The sequence below is a fragment of the Sardina pilchardus genome, chromosome 15, assembly GCF_963854185.1.
Source record: "Sardina pilchardus chromosome 15, fSarPil1.1, whole genome shotgun sequence".
Classification (NCBI taxonomy): Eukaryota; Metazoa; Chordata; class Actinopteri; order Clupeiformes; family Clupeidae; genus Sardina; species Sardina pilchardus.
The window spans coordinates 9,958,388-9,978,857 of NC_085008.1; the positions used below are offsets into that span (position 1 = coordinate 9,958,388).

Genomic DNA, 20,470 nt, shown 5'->3' on the forward strand with positions numbered 1-20,470 from the left:
ACTTCATTTCAGGATAATAACCAGCTTGACAGCCTGAGCCTTTTTGTGACCGCAAAGCGGGAAACGGAAGACGAATGTGTCATAATGGGGCGGCGTGGGGAGCCTCCAGCCAGTGACAGGCTAATGTGTCCTCGCACAATGAGAACGCTGGGCGGACGAGAGAGGGAGAGAGGGAGAGAGGGAGGGAGGGAGGGAGCAGTGGCCACAGGTGGACCGCGGGCAGCGGCCGCTCACTTCCCACTGCCGTGCACTCGGTGATAACAGGGTCTGGGGGCTCTGGCGCTCCCGTTCTCGGCCCTGACAAGTCATCAAAGGAGCGGAGGGAGGGAAATGGAAAGAGGGAGAGAAAAAACAAAGAAGGCAGAACAAAGAGAAACAGAGGGGTGAGTGATGAGGGAGCGAGGGAAAGAAAGAGAGAGAGAGACAGAGAGAGAGAGAGGGAGAGAATAAGTAGGAAAGAGAAGAAAGGCCACATTCTCTCCAAATTCCCACTGAGGTACGCGGGACAAAAGTATGCCTAATGAAAGACGGCCACATACTTCACAAAGTCATACAAGCACGGAGATTGGCATCGCACACTCTGCATTGTTTTCTTTTGGCGTCAGCATTTTGAGAATTCTTGGCTCTCCTCAGTGCAGTGGGTTTGGCATGCAGTCCTCCCCCACACAAACACACTCACACACCCCTCCACAAAATAAAACTAAAAATGCTCTATGGCTTTGCATATAATTTACTGTAATATGGATGCTTTCAGATTTCAAATAAAAAATATTTCCTTCAAAAAAAAAAAAAAAAAAAAAAGCTGAAACAATCCTTTTGAGACGGTGACGAAGGCACCATGAGGAAGGCTACAGCCAAGATCCTTGATTACTAACAAGATGGAGCAATGTAATTCGTTACTATGGGAGCTCCACTTTACCACTCTCTGACTACAGTATTAATGAACCAAGCAAGGTTCCTGTAACGTCATCCTAATGACTGTTACGTATGCACGATTCATATTCATATAAGAATGTACAGTAACCATTCATGCCTTTACCGCCTACTCACGGCAGCTCCACATGATAACATGCTGTGAACATTTAAGTGTACCCCACTGTAGCCATAGAGAGCCTTTCAATATATGGAGCTGTGCAATAAAAGAAAGGGAAGTGCAGCAGAGAACGTTAACGCCATAGCAATTCTGGCATCTGCTGTTTGCTCGGAAGCTACATCCATCAGAGGCAAAGCCTCTGTTAGCCCAGTGTCTCTGACAGAAACCACGAGGTCTACAGCGCCCCTTAATTGGCCAAATGGGCTAATTAAGATGTCTGAGGGTGAAAAAAAAAAATCATACCCTGAAACGGGCTTTTCACACAAAGAGGAGAAAAGCATCTTGTAAGATGACTTGTAACAAAAGAGCTGTCAGAGCGGCGAATAAACATTCTCATTCAATCTCAGAGATGGCAACCTGTAATGCACATCTCTGGAGATGAGTATCTATTGATGGCAAATGCACATGGTGTCAAGGCAGCAACAAAGGTCCAGTCACTCAAAGCATGGTCAGTCCGTGACTGTAGCGAGTTTGCGTATGAATAGTGCACATAATGGCAAACACTTCACTACAGAAGACATTTTCCATATATAGAAAAGAAGACAATCCATTTATTTTTTAAAAAAAGCTTCCAGCAATAAAAAAAAAAACAACCAAAAAAAAACCTACTATGAACTGAAATAGCTTTTTAATAGTTTTTATTTTTAAGCATAATTACTCTGACAACGGCTGTGGCACACAGATTTGCAAGGCAGTGCCATTGTAATGCGGGGATCAGACTGACACACTGCCAAGTACCTGTGTGGCCATGCTCCTGTCCTGCTCGCCATGCATGCGCTATGCTATGCTGTGTGCCCTGTCCATGCACAGTGGCCAAGTTCCTGGAAAAGCCATTAGCATGCATTCCTCCCTGACAGGAGGCATCCTTCAATCTGTTAATCTGCGATGATTGGAGGGGGATGCGGGCGGTTGGAGGGGTAGGTGCAGAGATGCTGATTGGCCACTTTGGAGAGGTTCTTGAGCGAGCAGTGTCAGCAGCGGCCGACCGCAGGAGAGCGCTTGGCCCGGACGGCCGCTTGAAACCGTCCCAACCGCGTGACTGAGCACCGGCCCCTCGTCCCTCCCGCGTCCTCCCGCGCGCCCAGTCCTGCCGCTGGACACACACACATGTGGCGCCATGCAGGGCCGCGCGGCGTCTGGTGCGCTCCGGCAACCTGCTGGAGAGCAGCTGGCCGCTCAACATCATCCTCCGCCCGCCGCGGTGTTGCGTTTCACACTCTACATCTGGCCACCTGAGTGATGAAACATCGCCGGGGCAGCGGTCGCGCCAAATGATCCCCACCGCACGCCTGAGCCCTGCCTTTGTAAAGCACCACGGCATAATGCAATCGCTCAGCTCCCTTTTAACTGGTTACTTTTACCCTTACAGCAGACAAACAAGAGATGCAAAGAGGCCGCTCGAGGTTGTTGAGTTCTATTGAGAATAATAGTGCTCAGTAGGGTAAGGGATGTAAACACTTCAGACTGAATATTTCCAGCACCAATCACTCCACTACAGCCACCGGATCAAGTCTGCACGCAGTAAGGTACAAGGGAGGAGCCAGTATAGGAGCTGTGGAGGAGGAGGAAGACAAGAGGACAAGAGGACAAGAGGACTGGGTAAATAAAAAAGGCAGACAATGAAGGAGAAAAGACAAAGGCACAAAGATGAAGATGGACAGGACAGACCCCGGTGTTGAAACCATAAATAGCCATTGGATGCAAATCATTATTTTACCACTGTTATCTTGAGATAACAACGCTGTTTTTTAATTGCTAATTGAAAACAAAAAACAACAACTTGTCTTCATAAATCCAGGCTATTTGGTGCATGGCTACTTAGCTACTTAATTGTTGAGGTCATGGGAAGTGCACTACAATATGATGAGTCAAAGAAAAACAACAATATTTGTGGTTGCTATAGTGATCGATCTGAAAACAGCTTCATGACTTTCATAGGTTCACTAGCTTCAGTTCTGGCAGTCTGTGTAAGGGGCCAGCTGTAAAGTAGGCTACACATTACATGGATGCTTGTTTTTCGACATGTCAGTTGGCATTAAATTAAGCCTCTTTACTCCTCAGAAGCATTCTAGTCATTCCAAAACAAAATAACTGACTTCCCACAAAGCACATGTAGAACAAAGAATACCAGTATGTCCAAAAACAAAATTCCATAAAATGGATAATCGAGTTTCCGTACACAAAGTGTAACAACTGAAGAGACAGTAAAAGGTACAGTGAAAGTCATGAAGACAAAGACATTAAAGAAAAAGCAAAAGTTGTTTTCTCATGAAATATGAAATCTTGTTATCTTGAGAAAACAAGCTTTTGTTATCTCAAAATAAGGAGTTATGTCAGGCCACTGGGGAGGGAAATCTGGTGGAAAAAAAAAATGTCCTCCTCAGGCTTCCATACAGAGCCAGGAGGAGAGACAGAAGGGATGAGCCCACTCCAGGACTCTACTCTGCTTCAGCTGGGGCAAAATGGTTCAATAATGCTAAAAAAGAAAAATGACACCCAGAAAAAACAAATGGCTTTGCGGCACAGCATTTGGCCGTGGTATTTGGCACCGGCGATGGCTTTTAACAATTTATTACGCTGCCATTCAATAACAAACGGGAGTCTGTCAGGAGTAAGGGCCTACTGACGGCCACATGGAAAGTTGATAATCATATCATTAGGATGCAAATGGCGTATTAACAACACAGTAGATATAGGAAGTGATGGCTCTCAGTAGCAGGGTGACTTGACCATTAGAAATAAATGTGATCATGGGCTCTCTGATGGGCCTCTCTTCTCACTCATGCGGCGACCAGGACCGTCAGTATTTATGTATCTCTGGGAACATATTTCCCCCGGAAGGGCAGACGGAACAGCTGCAACGTGACAACCCGCTGAGCCGACATGTGTTTCTCGCCCCCCCCCCCCCAACCCCCCACCCTCCCCCCGCCTTCCAAATGACTTGTGAACTATTGGCCAGAGCGGATCCGTCTTCGCTGCCTCCACCGAGGAAAAGAGCCCCATGACTTCCTCATTGCTCCCCCCGCCCAGCCCTGCCCGGCCCTCCCACCTACACAGGCCCGGCCCGACGGCCTCATCACTCAGTGGGGCTCACCTGGCTGCCTCGCAGGGGTTCCCCAGCAGACGATACGCCATGGCCTGCTGCAGGTGGTTGCGGAAATGCGCCGGGTTCAGATGGATGCTCCTGGGGAGGGAGAAGAGATTAAACACACAGGTGAGGAGGGGGGCACAGGGTCCAGCACCCGCTGCTACACACACACACACACACACACACACACAGTACCATCAGAGGCATCCTAATGGAGCTCAGTCCTGCTGAAAACAAGATGCTGAAAAGTGCTGTAGTTTACACTCGTTTCTGTGCATGGGACAAATCCAATATGCTCCACAAAAGAGTCTCACAACATTATTTTAGGTCGTTGAAAGTCACTAAAATGATGTTGCCATTCACACCTTGATGAGAACAGAATTTTTGATGAAACCCTGCTGTTTTATAATGGCCTTATATTTCTTAGCTGGGATGATTGAATTGCATCCCTGCCTCATCTCTCAGTATCTCAGAAGACGGCAAGACTGCAGTTCGCTCCGCTGCAGACAAAACAACACAACACGGCCACCTACCTGAGCCGCGAGCGAGTGCGCACACACCTACATCTAAACGGCTGCTTGTCTCCGTGTTTTCGAGCGCGGGCGCGACAAAAACTCCCAGCAGCCGAGTGACAGGCGTCGTAGACGCGTGCCAAAGACCGCTGCTGCGGTGAACGTGTGCCATACTTGATTCTCGCTCAAGCGCCAAGCGTCCCCCCGCCCCACCACCACCACCCCTCCACACAGCCCACTCCTACGGCTTGCGTTCCACCACTCCCCCCCCCCCTGCCTCCATCAAGCTCTTCTCAGCAGCTTGCCAGCGATGATAGCCAACTTTGAAGCCCCATTAATTGCTCTGCCTCGCGCTCTGTCATCCCGTGCTGAAACACGCTGGGCGTTCCTCCCTGCGACGCGTGCACAGTGTGGTGAGCAGCAGCACCTCGGCGCCGCCGCGCGCCCAAAGCCAATGGCCTGGGTAAATTAATTGCATGTTCCCGGCGCCTTAAATGTGCTGATTATGGAGCAGGTTGTCTGTAATTAAAGAGCTCCTGACAGACCGTCTTTGATGAGGGCTGATAAATCGCCATTCCGGGGAGGTGGCATAAAAAAATCACTTCCTTGCTCTCCCTCTGTCTTTCTTCCCTTCTCTCCCCCCTCTCCCCCCTCTCTCTCTCTCCCTCTCTCTTCCCTTCTCTCCCCCTCTCCCCCCCTCTCTCTCCCTCTCTCTCTCTCTTCCCTTCTCTCCCCCCTCTCTCTCTCTCTCTCTTCCCTTCTCCTCCTCTCCCCCTCTCTCTTTCTCTCTCTCTCCCCGCCTCTGACAATCCTCCTGGGTATTCTCAATCTCGCTCTCTCTCTCCTCCATTTACTCTTCTCCCCCCAAAAAAAACAGTGCACAAACTTTGTTGGTTTTTCTACCAACCCATCCTATCTCCTCACCACCCACACACCCACTGCATTTTCCTGAATTATTTACCCTTCCGGAACATTACCACTATTAAGTGCCAGTCCCATTAACCTATAAAAGCATTCCATTTCGTCTGCTGACCTGGCTGTTCTCTGCCAGACACCCCTAATGCCATGCAGTGGGTCCCATGGCTCTTTTGAGTGACATCTCCTTCGTCCTATTAGACTGCATGGGAATCTAGAGAATGTATTTACGACACACATGTGAACCAATGATGCATTTATTTATTTTTTTAAAAGCTGGTTTAAGGAAGGAGGTTTAAGGAAGGAGGCATAAAGCAAAGCAAAAGGGAAACTCAAAAAAAAGCTCAGACCCAGACTCTCTCCTGAACTCTGCATGGGAACTCACAGTAGCATCTGGGGCAGAAAAAATAAGGTGCTTATTTTTTATTTAGAGACTCAGGAGTGAAACAACAACTCCAATGACACACACACACAAACACACACATACATGCGCACACACACACACACACAGACACACACACACACACAGACACACACACACACACAGACACACACACACACACACACACACACACACACACACACACACACACATACACACACACAATTTCAAAATAGCAAAGGTATCTGACAAAACTATGTCTACACTTCTTTTGCCAGAGGCCTTAACTGAGGCCCAGAGCATAATCCTTAGCCCACGTTCATCCCTGTTACAAACTAGGTGACATTAGTCATGGTGCATCACCAATAATAGACACATGTAAACAACATCAACAAAAACACACACACAAACGCACAATAGACATATGCAAAAAACAGAGGGACTAATGGTTTGGATAATTACCCAATTACTACTTTACAAGGTCACAACAGTGGCAATGTTTATCCTTGTTTACCTGCTGTTTCTCATGTTTTTTTACACATAACATCTGATTCAAAGCCTGGGCTTTTAGGTGCATTTCATTATTTCCAACCAGAACCATTAGATTTTGCAATTAGTCATTATAATTAGTTCCATTGGATTCGCTTGTGCGTTTTAGTCCTGGGAACAAATTTAGTCAATACAAGGTTTGGCTTACCAAAAAAGACTACTTTTGCTAAAGAAAACTTTTTTACAATTGTGCTTTAGATGTTCTATTCAAGTTCCGATCACCATTTTGACTGTGTTTGGAATGATCCCAAACAGCCAAACCCAGTGTTGCCTGTGTTTGTAGCAGCACCATCTGGAAGATATGAGTGATGATCACACCCTCACAACTGTTTATCCATCTACGGAGAGGGAAACTCGGAACATTTCATTCAGAAGACAAACACGCCCTACCTCCGCAGCGTAGCCTATTGTACTTCGCCACACTATCACTGTCAGATATTATTCACAGCCACCCAGTTGCATCCGAATGCAAACAATTACAGTGTGTAGGCTGGCTTTTAAATGTTAATTACACCCATTAATCTAGTCCCTTTGACTAATGGGTGATACTCACTGAGAGCGCCTATCTTATGTTATTTTGTTTAAAAAAAAAAAAATCCTCTCATTGTGCTGTCTGCTGAACCATGACCATAGGTGAACCTGGAGCAGAGAAACTAAAAAAAAAAAATAGCATAGTATCATGGTCTATTCATTCTTTAGCTAAAGGCAATGTATATGATTCATTTGATTTATAAACTGGTTGTAAATGTTGTGACAAAATGTCAAATATGCTGTGAGTAAAAATATGTCTGTTTCAGTCATTCTTTAATACTGACAAAATCCTTCTCTCTTCCCCTACTGAGAAAGTGGTGTTAGAGTCTCAAAATGGTTGTTTATAGATGACAAACTCTTTGCCGTGTGTCAAGGAGGGAGCATTCCTGTTAGAGATTCAGCATGCAAAACCTGCAGACACAGACATACACACGCTGTCTCACAATCTGAAAGCGGCACTAGGAACATTGCCATCGCAGTGAGTTCAAAGACCACAACATGGTATTTTTATCTGAATAGTTTTGTCGTGTTGCCGGTGTCTATCCCACATAAAGAAACTAATATATACAAAATCCTTTTAGCACAAATCGACAAAGCCTTCTTTGATGGAATCCTGCTCCTACTCTCATCCCCTTCAAAGCCAGCACTGGCTGAGGAAAGAGGCGACTGCAGGGGGGAAAAAAAAGAGAAGGCACAACCAACTTATTTTCTGCCAATGCACTAATGACACAGCCAGCAAATGTAACAAACCGAGGCACCCATCCATCTGGGATTTCAAAACACAGGCAGCTTTATGCTCATTGCCGATCTGCTCCTGGCTCTGTGAACTCGGGAAACCGAGAAGATCTCAAAATACTTAGATCGCGCAAGCACACTATTTCGGAGCAAACACTGTGCCAAATTGGAAAGCCAAATGCCAGCCTATCTGAAAAGGACAGCAGTGATGCACGGGCATAAGGTGCCAAAGAGCAGACTCAAAATGTCAGCTCCTGTGTGGAGCTGTGGCTTGAGTCTCGTTCCTGCTGACCAGGTTTGGGTCAAAGGGCACACCTGGATCAGGGTTCTGACCAGAGATCATTTCGCAATCCCACTCTCTCCCACTTATCACGTCTCTACATTATCCTATCCAAGCAAGGAAAAGCATCCAAACAAAAAAAATAAATATCTACTTCCTGAGTAAATGTGGTATACTGAATACAACAAGGACATTGGTATGGAAGGAAGAAAAAAATATTGTAACTGTTATTCATTAAATTATCTCAACAAAAGCAATGTCGCCAAGATTAAATAAGGAATTGGAGTAGTTACTTGATAAATTATGCGTTTTCAGACGACCAAAGTGATGCTAACAGCTGTCTTTACTGCATGCAAGTGTCCGACTGTCGAGTACAATTGGATGCTCTCTGTCCACAATGAATCCGTTAAATATGCCACCCCGTCGAGTCATATTTCGTGTTCAAAATAACAGAACAATATAAGCCACGGAAAGAAAACAAAAACAGGGTGTCTGACAAACGTTTTTGCTCAAAACAACGCAGCATGTTTTGCAGCACAGCACTGGTTCTACTTAGGACATTATAATTAAAGAAAAAAAAGTAATCCAACTCACTTTGTCGCTGACACTCGCTTACGTCGCATGCAGTTAGGATACGGCGTAAGTTTAAAATTGTGTCTCCGTTTCTGAATGACTTTTCTGACACTTACCATTTAGTACTGTGAAGCATAAAAAACATGGCATTGAATAAAGTGGCAATTAGTCTCCTGACATGAAAGTGACAAATAACCTGCTGTGTAAAGTTTGGGAGTAGATTTCCCCTCTGTTGTACCAGCTTGATTTATTACTCCCGATTGTGCCAAGCCTTGTGTGGTACCATGGCTTTAGTCCGACTCTACATAATTATATGGCAACAAACACCACGAGGTCTGCAAATGCAACTGACAGCAGCTCACGCAGGATGTGTACTCTTCTGGCTGGACTGTACACACAAAACAATGACAACCTTGACAAGACCGACTGCCTTGCACTGCAGAACGCAACTCCAATACTTTTGGACTGCAAATGTCTGTGTCGAGTATACAATCCATGCAATGATTCTGTAATAGACTATTCAGAAGCTGTGCTGAATAACACTGTGGGGGAGGGCTCAGCTGTTTGGCTGAGTTTTAAAAATGGCATATTTGGTCTTTCATTACATTGTCTGTTATTGAAAACATGAGTCTGCTACTCAGAATGTCCTAATCAATGAACTGAATGAACACGGCAGATTCCACAAATAAGTGACACATGACTGTCAGGGGTGATATAATCAAGTCAAGGTGAGTTACAGTGATGGTCTAACAGGGGAAACTTTCCGACAGAATGGAAATGCAAGGTTTACAGGAGTCACTGTACAGTACGACAAACTTGCTGACAGGCTGCAGATAAGGCAGCTTGGAGAGACTGGTCAATAACACATAACAGTATTTCCCTCACCATGTCCTACTGCAGAACTGAAAAGCACAGACATACATTCCAGAACACCACTGTATGTAGAGTACAGAGAACGGGACTCACTGCCATGGTATCTTCATACACTAAATCTTCATTTATGCATACATTGTGGATCTCTTTCATTTCCGGGAGTCATCTCTCTTTCTGCATCACCTCCTAATCTTAAACTCACATTTTGGCTTCCTGCTCCTCTTCTAGTTATTGCCTAGCCTACACATCTTGCACTCAGGGTCCAATGAATGTGCACTGCCCCCTCCTCCCGAGTGTCCAAAGCGCCCTGTCTTTTGTTCGGTGGCCAAGCCCATTACCTGTGGGAGTGTCTGAGTGCTTTGTCAGGCCTCTTCATTCGCAGGTAGCATGCAACGAGTCGCGACTCAATGAAGCTGGCAAATGTGGAGATGTCTTCATAATCAGCACTCAAGGGTTTCTCCCAGATTGCACCTTTGGAACACAACTGCAGCGAGAGAGAGAGAGAGAGAGAGAGAGAGAGAGAGAGAGAGAGAGAGAGAGAGAGAGAGAGGTATGGGGTGAGAAAAAAGTTATGATAAGTGGGATAATGGACTCCACGGCGTTCCGTTCAGAGAAATAAATGCACAGTCGAGGTGGTAAAACAGACCCAAAGGCTCTCACAAGTGCAAGCGCATCTTGTAAGTGCATTTATTTCTACAAATCAAACGTTATGGAGTCCACTATCCTGCTTATTCCATAGTTGCCACTTGTGTTATGTCTTGCTTGTAGAACTACTTCTTTCGCCCACTAGTTAACTTATTTCTAAACTTGCAGGACAAACACAGCATTAGTAGTTCTAAATGGATGGTTGCTATGGCCAAATTCCAGTTGTTAGTTCTAAATGGATGGTTGCTACGGCCAAAAGCCAGTCATTAGTTCTATCTCTCCGGTTGTCAAGTGGGCATACGACCAACAAATTGGAGTGTGCAAAGCATATGGTTAATACTTAATACACTTTCTAAAGAACGCAGGACATTGGAAAATTCAACCAAGCAGTGGAATAAATAAAGAAGAAACTTAATTTCACTTCAACATCACTGCAAGTTCCAAGGCATTAATAGACAATCCCTCTTACACCGTATCTGCGTTGCAGACAAGTCTGATATATCTGGAGGACATTCAAGATAAAATAGTCTTGTTGACAAAGCAGGGCATTTGCTGGGGTCCCGCAACCCAGCTTCCACATCTTTTCAAGTGGGGAAAAAGTGTTCAACAAAGAAGTTGAAACACTTGTGACAAATGGGCGAAATACACTTCACCAGTATGTCACCACAGAACAGCTTGGCTCTAACGCTCTCTCTCATTTGGACTAATTTATCATTCAGTGCTATTGATCCCTGCACTTTATTCCATTAAAAGAATGCGAGGCGTCTCAGGGAGGACGCAAATGAATGAGGTCTTGGCCCGCGAATGTCAACGCGTTTATCACACTGAAACAGCATCCTCGAATTTAATTAGCTCCGAATCTGCCAATAACATCTGCAACGCATTTCAAATCCCTCTATTAAATAACAAGCACTAAATGCATCCAGGCTCTTTCAACTTTGCAAGCCCACAACTGATTGATCATCGGACCTTAACTGAGTGACTGTGGAGACCCGTATAGTGCCATGGGCAAAAATGAAGCAATTAAAGAAATTCCTCCAGAATGCCAGTGACAAGGCCTCATGGATTCATTCACATTAGCATATCTCAGATGCAGAGACATACCTGATGCTTTAATGAACTGATTCAGAGTGTCTTTCATGGTGGTCTTAAATGCATTGTTTTCGTATTGTATTAGAAGTCTTTTGACATCAGATCTTTTTTAACACATTGCCCTATGACTTTGGAAGTGCCAATGTACTATTTTCCCATTTTTTTTAAATGATATTCTGATGCTATGATGCTATGGCATCTGTAAAATGAAAACAAAATAACACAAACAAAACCTGGAAACAGACAGATTGAAACCCGCCAATGTGTAAGGCCTATCCAACAAAATGTCTCACAAGTAGCTTAACTCAAGAGTGGTATAAACCCTGGTCCCTCAGTGATAGCCAGCCCTCATTGGAATTCAAAGGGACAGTTTTAAGGCAGTTTTAACACTTGAAAAAAAAATTCTGCCGTTATCTTTATGGCAGAGGAGGGCAATAGAAGTTGTCCCTGTCCATACTGAACAAAGTGAGATAGGTCTATAGCGAAAGATCTCAATTCCATTCAATTTCCTTCCATTCTCTAGATCTTTGCTCTAGAAACACAATTTGTTGTTTTATTGGTGTGAAAATGACACCAATGACACAATGTAGGCCTAGATTCTGGGGTGAATAACCCCTTTAATTGACAACTTTAGGCAAATAAACCACATTTTTTTTGCAGCCACAGTTGAGAAATTGAAATAATAAATAACAATGTAATCTATTTGTTCAGAAATATAAAGTAAAATAAATTAAATGAAAAGGGTGGTCGGAGGTGCATTTTAATTTGAATATAAAGTACCTCGAGTGCTGTGGTAAAACGGCTGGCTGCGGTGTCATATCTCTTCTGTCGGTAGCATGAGTCGGCATCCTGTAAGGCTACATCCAGCCATTTGTCAATTTGAGGCAGAGAGCTGAGATGAGGTCCACTTCGAGGGCCCAGTATTTCAGCTGGCTGACACATTAATTGTGAGCCAGCGCGGGCTGGGGCCTGCAAGGACTTGTGGGTAATGTCCTGTTCACCACCATACACCAGCTTGGCCTCGGCCTCCACCAGAGTTCTTAAAGGGATGCGTTGCAGGGGAGCAGAGGGGGCCGGAGAAGTGGGAGTCCCGTTCTCGTCCTGGGCTTTCTTCTCCTCTGCCCATCCATCTCCTGCTCGCCTGCCATCTGCGTCTGTCCTCTCGGGCCCAGCGATGCCACTCCTCTTCCTCTTCCTTTTGTTTCGGCTGTTTTCCCTGGGTGCTGTCTGGAAGTGTTCTCTCTGATCTTCACTCTCGGTGCTCATGCTGCGATTTGCTATGTTAGATGGTCCCGAGAGCCCTGGATTTTCAGTAGAGTTTGCCGTGATATGCCTGAGAGAGATTATGCATGTGAATATGATACAAATGTTTAGCATATGGAAAAAAAAGTCATGTATCTGCCTTGAGGTCCCCATAATGCAGTAAAATACATTTTGAGATGGCAATACAATAGTAAATAAAACCTCAGCCGTACAGCTCCCAATCTTCCCCTGTTTCAGTAGCCTACCAAACACAGTAATGATGATAACTAAGCAGTGGAAAGGGGGATAGGTCACTCTATGGGCTTACTTCCAAAGTGGAATTCAAGATTAAGATTTTTGTACATGAAATATGTTCAACATGTTGAAGACTATTCATGGACCACTCCAGGGAGACTGACTGAAAGCTGTTAGCTGACCTTCACATCTTAATGCTAACTGTATTTAGACTTCATAATTGGACTGCTGTAGACCTATGCATCAGCCAGCCTACTTCCTGGAATTACACCAAGGCCAAGATGAACAATGTCAGTCATTGTAGCCTATGATGCAAGACATTTTCAGATTTCCATCACTGATGGCATAAGCCAGTAGTATTATAATAAAGACCTAATTCTGCAGTCCATCTAGTTTCAATTGAGTGGCTTAGTCTAAAAGGGCATAATTATTTGAGTAGGCCTCGGCTTCCTTTTTTTCCAGTTCAGATATGAGTAGGGGTAGGGGCCCACAATTAGATTTATTATTACCCCAGGTCTCAGGGGCGCCGCCAGGGGGGGAAAGGTTAGGACGATTCTAAGGGCCCAGCACTGACAGGGGGCCCTTTGAAGGCTATCAATAATAATTGAATAGTATTGTCATGTGTAGGATTTTTGAATAAATGTTTCATTTGATCTGTTTAAATAAGGAAATTATATATGGTTTTACAAGTCAACTACTATTTTCACTGTAGGAACATAATCTAAAGCGATTTCAAACACCCCTATTGTGGACTGTACCATTTTCAACCACCGTGGCGCTAGAACGGAGATAGACGATTTCAGCAGTGTCAACATTGAGTGACAAAACGCTAGGTAAATTCCTCCAGTAAGCTTAATTCGTTTTGCTGCTGCTGGGTAAATGTATCTTGCTAGCAGACGTCTAGCTCGTTGAAAATCATGTCATCAAGTCATTACAACCGGCATTTATGCGTTTTTACCCCCCACCACCATGTAATTTCAACTATGAGCAGCAGGCTATCCTACCCCCCCAATTCGCACCCTGCATAGGTGCGTGCATTTTAGAAGTTGCCAAGTAAATTATGAAGTCTGGATATCACAAACGCAAGCAGAAGCAGAGAGCTAAGAGGGAGAAAAAAGGTCACTCGGTTTTTCCAAAAGAAAGGTAATTCACTGACACTGGATGCCATGACACAACACACTAGCTTGCTAGCTGATAAAAGAGATGATTTCGTTTAGTCTAAACCTATATCAAAACAACAATTTTCAGTAGCCTAGGCTAAGAAGTGCAGTGTTATTTTATTTAAACACTCCACGTTCATTGCCAGAGGAGAACAGATGAATGTTATGTAGAAGGTCTGTATAGCTAAGTGTAATTTACAGTAGTCTGTAACTGGATGAACTTGAGCAATAAACAGGCTATTGTACTAGGCTATGCAAGATAAAATATTATAGCCTACACGACTGCTGGTGCTAAGAACTGGTTTCTTAACTAATGAGGTGCCCTCAACATACACACTACAGATTCATCCTCAGGAATAGGACCCCAGCCCTATATCAACCCAAATCCCAATTGAAGGAGGAGGTGAGCAATACAATACAATAATTAACTAGCCTAGTTACTCATCAAGGCAAACATTTGATCACATACAGTAAGTCAATAAAGACAACAATTGAAATACATGATTGACACCCTGATGATGTTTGCTGGAGAGCTCTGAAGTATCCCCAATGTGCATACACAATGTTATAAATCCATATAAAGTGATGCATGCAAGTTCTCTCAACACATGAACATTTGGCTTGAAAGAACTGCATAGTGGCCTAACAATATTTGCTCATAAAAGAAAATCGATATATTCCATAATATGTACCATGGTATTTTCATTTTAAGGCAACAGTCTATTCAGTGTGATTCAGACAGTTGTGCATTTTTATTAATAAAAATAATAATTATATAATATATATACAATTGGGAGAACATGTATTTGATAGGCTACCATGCTAAAGTTGCCTAAAAAGAGGAATATAAAATCATAATTTGACAATTGATCGTAATGCCTTATAAAAAAAAATGAGTAAAAATCAACCCGCTAAGGACACCAATTTTCTTTGTGATTGAAGAATTTGTGATTAAAGGCCAGCTATTTAATGGATCTAGGATATTACTGTATGCATCCATGATAAAGTTCCCTTGGCCATTGGAATTAAAATAGCCTCACATCATCACATACCCTTCACCATAGCTATAGATTGACATGGTGCTTTTTCCAGTAGGCCTATTAGCCTGTTTGATTTGCATTGAGCTCAATGAGCATCAAACAGGCTAATGATTGATTTTTACTCCTTTTTTTAAATAAGGCATTAAGATCAATTGTCAAATGATGATTTTATATTCCTCTTTTTAGGCAACTTTAGCATGGTATCAAATACATGTTCTGTATATATATTACTTTATTAATAATTATACTTTTTTTTCATGGGGGGGCCCTAAATCGAAATCTTTCATGGGGCCCAGAATTTCTGGCGGCGCCCCTGCCAGGTCTTATGGCTATTTAACAATTAGTTTAAAATTCGGTCAAAGTGTTCAGACTGGGGACAAGAACACTGACTGCAGGTACAGTTGCCTAATTCGTTCTATATGTCATGGCAGTCACAACAACCAGAAAAGAGATCATAAAAATCAACAATCAAATGTAGCCTACGCGTAGTTAGCATCATTGCAAACAAGATCTCATAACGTTAGAGTAGGCTACCGAGGACTTCAATGAAGTTAACTTGTTAGTCAAAGCTAGGACTGCATAATTAACACACAAAACTGCTACCAGTAGGCTAATGAATTTGTAATGTTGCAATTGTTAACTGAAGTAGGCTACCCTATTTACTTACCCCACAGTTCTTCTTGATGAATGATAAATGTTTGTTGAATTGTTGAAATGCAAAAATACGATTCTTGAAAGTGGATACCCAGATTGAAAGCAGTGAAGTTATATAGAGTTCGTAGAATAACAATCTAATGGGAATGTTTTCCGACGCTTTCTAATCATAGAAACCGAAGGTTCTAGAGCGCTCCAGAGTCTTTGATAGAAACGAAGCTATTTTGTTCAAACATAAGCCATGTTATTTTTCTTGTCAGCTGCTCATTTAGATCTGGCTATCCTAGTTTAGCCTATTATAGGCTACGGCTCTTCACAATGCAAGTAGAAGCTTTGGTGGCTGAAGTGCTGATCCATTTTTTTATGTAAATTGGTAAATGGCTCTCATAAAATGATTGAAGTTAAAATAATAATAATAATAATAATAGTAATAATAAACATCATCATCATCATCATCATCATCATCATCATAATCATAATAACAATTTGCATAATGTAACGGCAATATCCTATCTGAAAACATTGGCCTACTTTTGTAGGCTATGATCATTTCTTATAATTATAGGCCTACAGTTTTGATATTATTTGAGCCTAATATTTATCTAGGCTATACAGTCATATTATCAACTGACAGTGACTGACACTCACTCACTATGACTTTTTAATAAAACAAACAAAAAAAGATCCCCTTTAGCTGTTGTAGACAAACAAACAAGCAAACAAACAAACAAACAAATATTACAATTACAAACAATTAACATTTTCAATTCCATGTCATCAATCAACAAAAATGTGTGCCATAGGCTACTTTGCATAGCCTACTGACTCACTTGTTAATGAAAATTAAAATGTGAAAGGATTCAAGGACATGACCATATCAATTTGAACATTGTGTGAATACTTCTGAATGCACCTCTCAGAGTGTGAAATGTTCTGATGTTTGAAGTTCCTGTGTTTGTTTACACATTGCTGACTAGTTGAACTTGCGAGGTTACTTCTGGGGCAGGGATGGGAGACGAAAATGCTCTGAATGAATGTCTGCGTGCATCTAAAACTTTTAAACTTCACTTGTAACATTTGAACTTGTTCTCCCCATCAGTGTCCGAATTGTGCATGCCTGTCTTTTTTTACTATCAGAGGAAAGCATAGGTACAGCATTTCTTTATGCTAGCAAGGCAGCTAAAAGCTTGAATCACAGGATAAGCCCCACTTGGGATTAACCACAATTGTAGGATGTAGGATGTGAGTAAGGCCTCAGAGCAGAGGAATGTAGCATAATGGATTTCTCCATCCACACTAAAGTGTAAAACAGTAATCAAATTTTGGTCAGAGTGGAAACAGACTTGCAAGCATCAACAGTCTGAAGGTCTGATACTCCTTTGGGAAACTATCCATCCAAGCTTGCGCCATTAGTGGTATTTTCTTTTTTTCTTTTTCTTTTTTTTTGTTTCATTTCCTGTAGTCTGATGGTCCTGAGTCATCATCCGTGAGACCTGCTGGAATCTGCAATACTTAGTATTGAAAGGTGAAATATGTCTTGATATCGAGAGTTTGTCGGGCATATTATGCGAAGTGTAGGCCCTGCTCTTCACTGTGCAAGGCCCTGCGGTTCTGGAGGGTTGCTGGACATGGATTTGGGTTCAACAAGTTATTCTGTAACTCAAGTGTTGGTGTTTTGTAAATGCCCATTTAAAACATCCCCAAGGGATGTTCCATTTGAATTGAATTTAAACTCTTAGGGAAAGACATTTTAAGTCAACCAAACCAATCCAATTTGAGGAACTTCAAATCTGTCTCCTATCTTCTTTACTGGTAGACATAGCAGTCTGGAGGTCATTCTGAAATTGCCCTTATCATGATCATGGAAAGTACTCAGAGGGTTTGAGTTGTACCTCAGTGGACATTCATTCAGTGTATTGGCAGGGAAAAGGGTCACTCTCACCCCCTCTGTTTCAGGGATCAATACTTGGACCCCTCCTATTCTCTTTTTGCCATTTCCTAAGGTGTCCATTAGGTGACATGGTCTGTTCACATTGGTTCTTTCGTCCTTTTCTATTACTCTTGTGGATGATAATCATCTGAGGGATTATCTTCTTCAACTCAAACTGAGCTCCTGGTATTCCCAGCTAATCCTACTATCCCACAAAATATTAACATCTAATTTGGTTCATCGACTCCAACCCCATCACAAAACCTGGGGTGCTATGATTGATGACCATCTACATATTGCTGAGCATAGCTTCTGTCTTTAGGTCTTGACAGTTCACCCTACAGTATATCCTCTCTTACACAATATGTTACACAGCTTCTTGTGCAGGCCCTGGATATGTCTAAGATGTTGTATTGCATCTGTGTCGTTATTTTAACAGGTCTGTCTGCATGAGACCATTGCAGATTATTCAGAATGAAACTGGGCATTTGGTCTTTAATCAGCAAAAAAGGTCAGATATAACTCCTCTCCAAGTCACCCCTCACTGACTCCTTTTAGCTGCTAGAATTAAATCTAAATCCCTCCCTATCGCCTATAGGACGGACAGCCACTGCATTGGCATCAGCCTGTTAAATGCTATGATTCAGCACTACTCCCCCTCTCCAGCATGCCACTCCTCTGGTGAGTGCATGTTGTCTTTGCCCTCTCTCAGCAACACAACATTGCCATCAAGACTGTTCTCATCTGTGTGACCTCAGTGGTGAAATGACCCACCTAGTGCAGTCCATCAAGGCTGTTCCAGCAGCACCAGAAAAAGTGTTTGCAAGCGTGCTTGTTTAGTATTATTACTGATCAGTTTACTACTTTAAAGTCACTCTAACAATTGTTTTATGAATTTCATTTTTTTATCGTACTCCGCAAAGGAGGTTATGTTTTCATCGAGGTTTGTTTGTTTGTTTTTCTGTCTGTCTGTTTGTTTGTTTGTTTGTTTGTTTGTTTGTTTGTCTGTGTGTTCACAAGATAACTCAAAACGTTTTGGATGGATTTAGATGAAATGGACTAAAATGACCCAAGGAAGAAAGAAAAGAAAGGAAGAAAGATTATATTGGGAGTGATCCGTCTGGATCCAGAAGGTTGTTATGTTTTCGTTTGGCGGAGGTTTGCGCTCTCTGAGTGCTTTTAGTTTTTACTGTTTTTGATGCAATGTTTTCTTATTCGGCTATATACCTTACTGTAAGTTAATTGTAACTTCAAAAAGAGGACAATCTCATTTGGATCTGTTTGGGTTTTGGGAATGTGATGTCGTTTATTACCTCCGCCAAGGAGGTTATGTTTTCATCAGGGTTTGTTAGTTTGTACTGTATGTTTGTATGTTTGTATGTTTGTATGTTTGTTTGTCTGTTTGTCTGTTAGCAAGATAACTCAAAAAGTTACGGATAGACTTCGATGACATTTTCAGGAAAGGTCTGAAATGACCCAGGGAAGACACATTTTGGGAGTAATCCGTATCCCCATCTGGATCTAGGAGGCACTTATGTTTTCGCTTAGGGAGGTCTGCACTTTCGGAGTGCTTTTCTAGTTACACTTAGATTTCATGACTAGTTTCAAGGGGAGTTACAGACACTTTCATTTTTGTGCACAAAAAGAAAACATTATGTGAGTGAGTGGTACTATTTAGTGAGTGTGAGTGAGTGGTACTAGACATTTTCGTGATTTAATGCTGAACACAGTGTGAATCATGGCACTTTGAGTGCAACATTTATATTTTTCTGAATGGAAGACATAGTAGACACAGAGATAATGACACACTGTAAGACACATGGAATGGGAAAGGAAAATGCACTTCGTGGTGTTTGCCGTTGTACCATGTACTTCAACTAGTATGTTAAACACCAAAATGGGTGGACAATCCTTGCTTAATTCCAATTAACATACTGATAAACAACATCTGGTGTTTTCTCATTATTTTTCCACAGTAGGCCTATCTATTGTATAAAAGAAAAAAACATTTCACTTTATATGTCTACATATGCTTTATATATTTTGTATATGCATTTACATATGTTTTACTGTTTTGTGAATGTGCATTACAGAGGTAGCCGAGGGTTTTGTCACAACAACACAGTAGCCTCTCTTGAAGAAATAGCTCTACTTTGAATTTTCAGCCACCAATTTGATTGGGAAATGGTTCCTCTACACACACACACACACACACACACTGAGAGTGTGAATGGACAGAAGAGCAGACGAAACCTTCCCCTGTGTGTATATGGTTTCCGTCTGATGCATATAAGTAGGTGTTTACTCCACCTTTAGCTTAGCACCCAACCCCCCCCCCCCCCCTCCCATCCCCACCCCCCAATCCCTGGCCTTAGTGCTCACATTATGTACCAGACAAAGTGAAATTTACAAAGACCACAGGCCTGAGTTATTAGGACTCCATTAAGATCCATCTCATGCCGCAGTAAATGGCTCCTATACGACTAGCACTCAGTACATTTGTGTGAAATACTCGCATTGCAACAATCTTTTCCCCTCCCCAGCTCTGTGTTCTTATTTGTGTTCCGACTCCAAGGAGCTGTAACATATCCTCGCTAAAGCTTTGGGAGAGCAGTGTTTGTGTGTGCCATATATATATTGTGTGTTAAGGAAGGCTGCATTGAAGCAGTGCTATTTGGGTTTTTTATACTCAGCCCTTAATGCTGCAGTTGTCTCTTTTGCTATTAATGAGACCTCCTCATCCATATTCATTGTGATTACAGAGGACCTTGAGAGTATGTTTATTCCATGCCAGTTCAAAGTGAAAATGGAGTGGGAAATGGTATCATCGCCACAAACATGAATAAATAGAGCCCTCTCTCCCGTGTCACGGCAATATTTTGAAAGTTAAACTTATGCACTTGAGACAGAAGCATTGCACT

At 42.7% G+C, this 20,470-nt stretch overlaps 1 protein-coding gene across 1 annotated transcript in view; it reads right to left on the reverse strand.

Moving 5' to 3' along the window:
• LOC134102351 (spermatogenesis-associated protein 16-like) overlaps positions 1-15,728 on the reverse strand; it is a 47,265-nt gene extending 31,537 nt beyond the window's left edge. Inside the window, exons 1-4 of the mRNA XM_062556433.1 lie at positions 15,633-15,728; positions 12,049-12,601; positions 9,870-10,015; positions 4,188-4,277 (exon numbers count right to left, since the gene is read on the reverse strand). Coding sequence (XP_062412417.1) covers positions 4,188-4,277; positions 9,870-10,015; positions 12,049-12,534 — 722 coding nt within the window. The 5' untranslated portion in view covers positions 12,535-12,601; positions 15,633-15,728. The remainder of the gene's footprint in view (positions 1-4,187; positions 4,278-9,869; positions 10,016-12,048; positions 12,602-15,632) is intronic.
• Between the last annotated feature and the right edge of the window lie 4,742 nt (positions 15,729-20,470).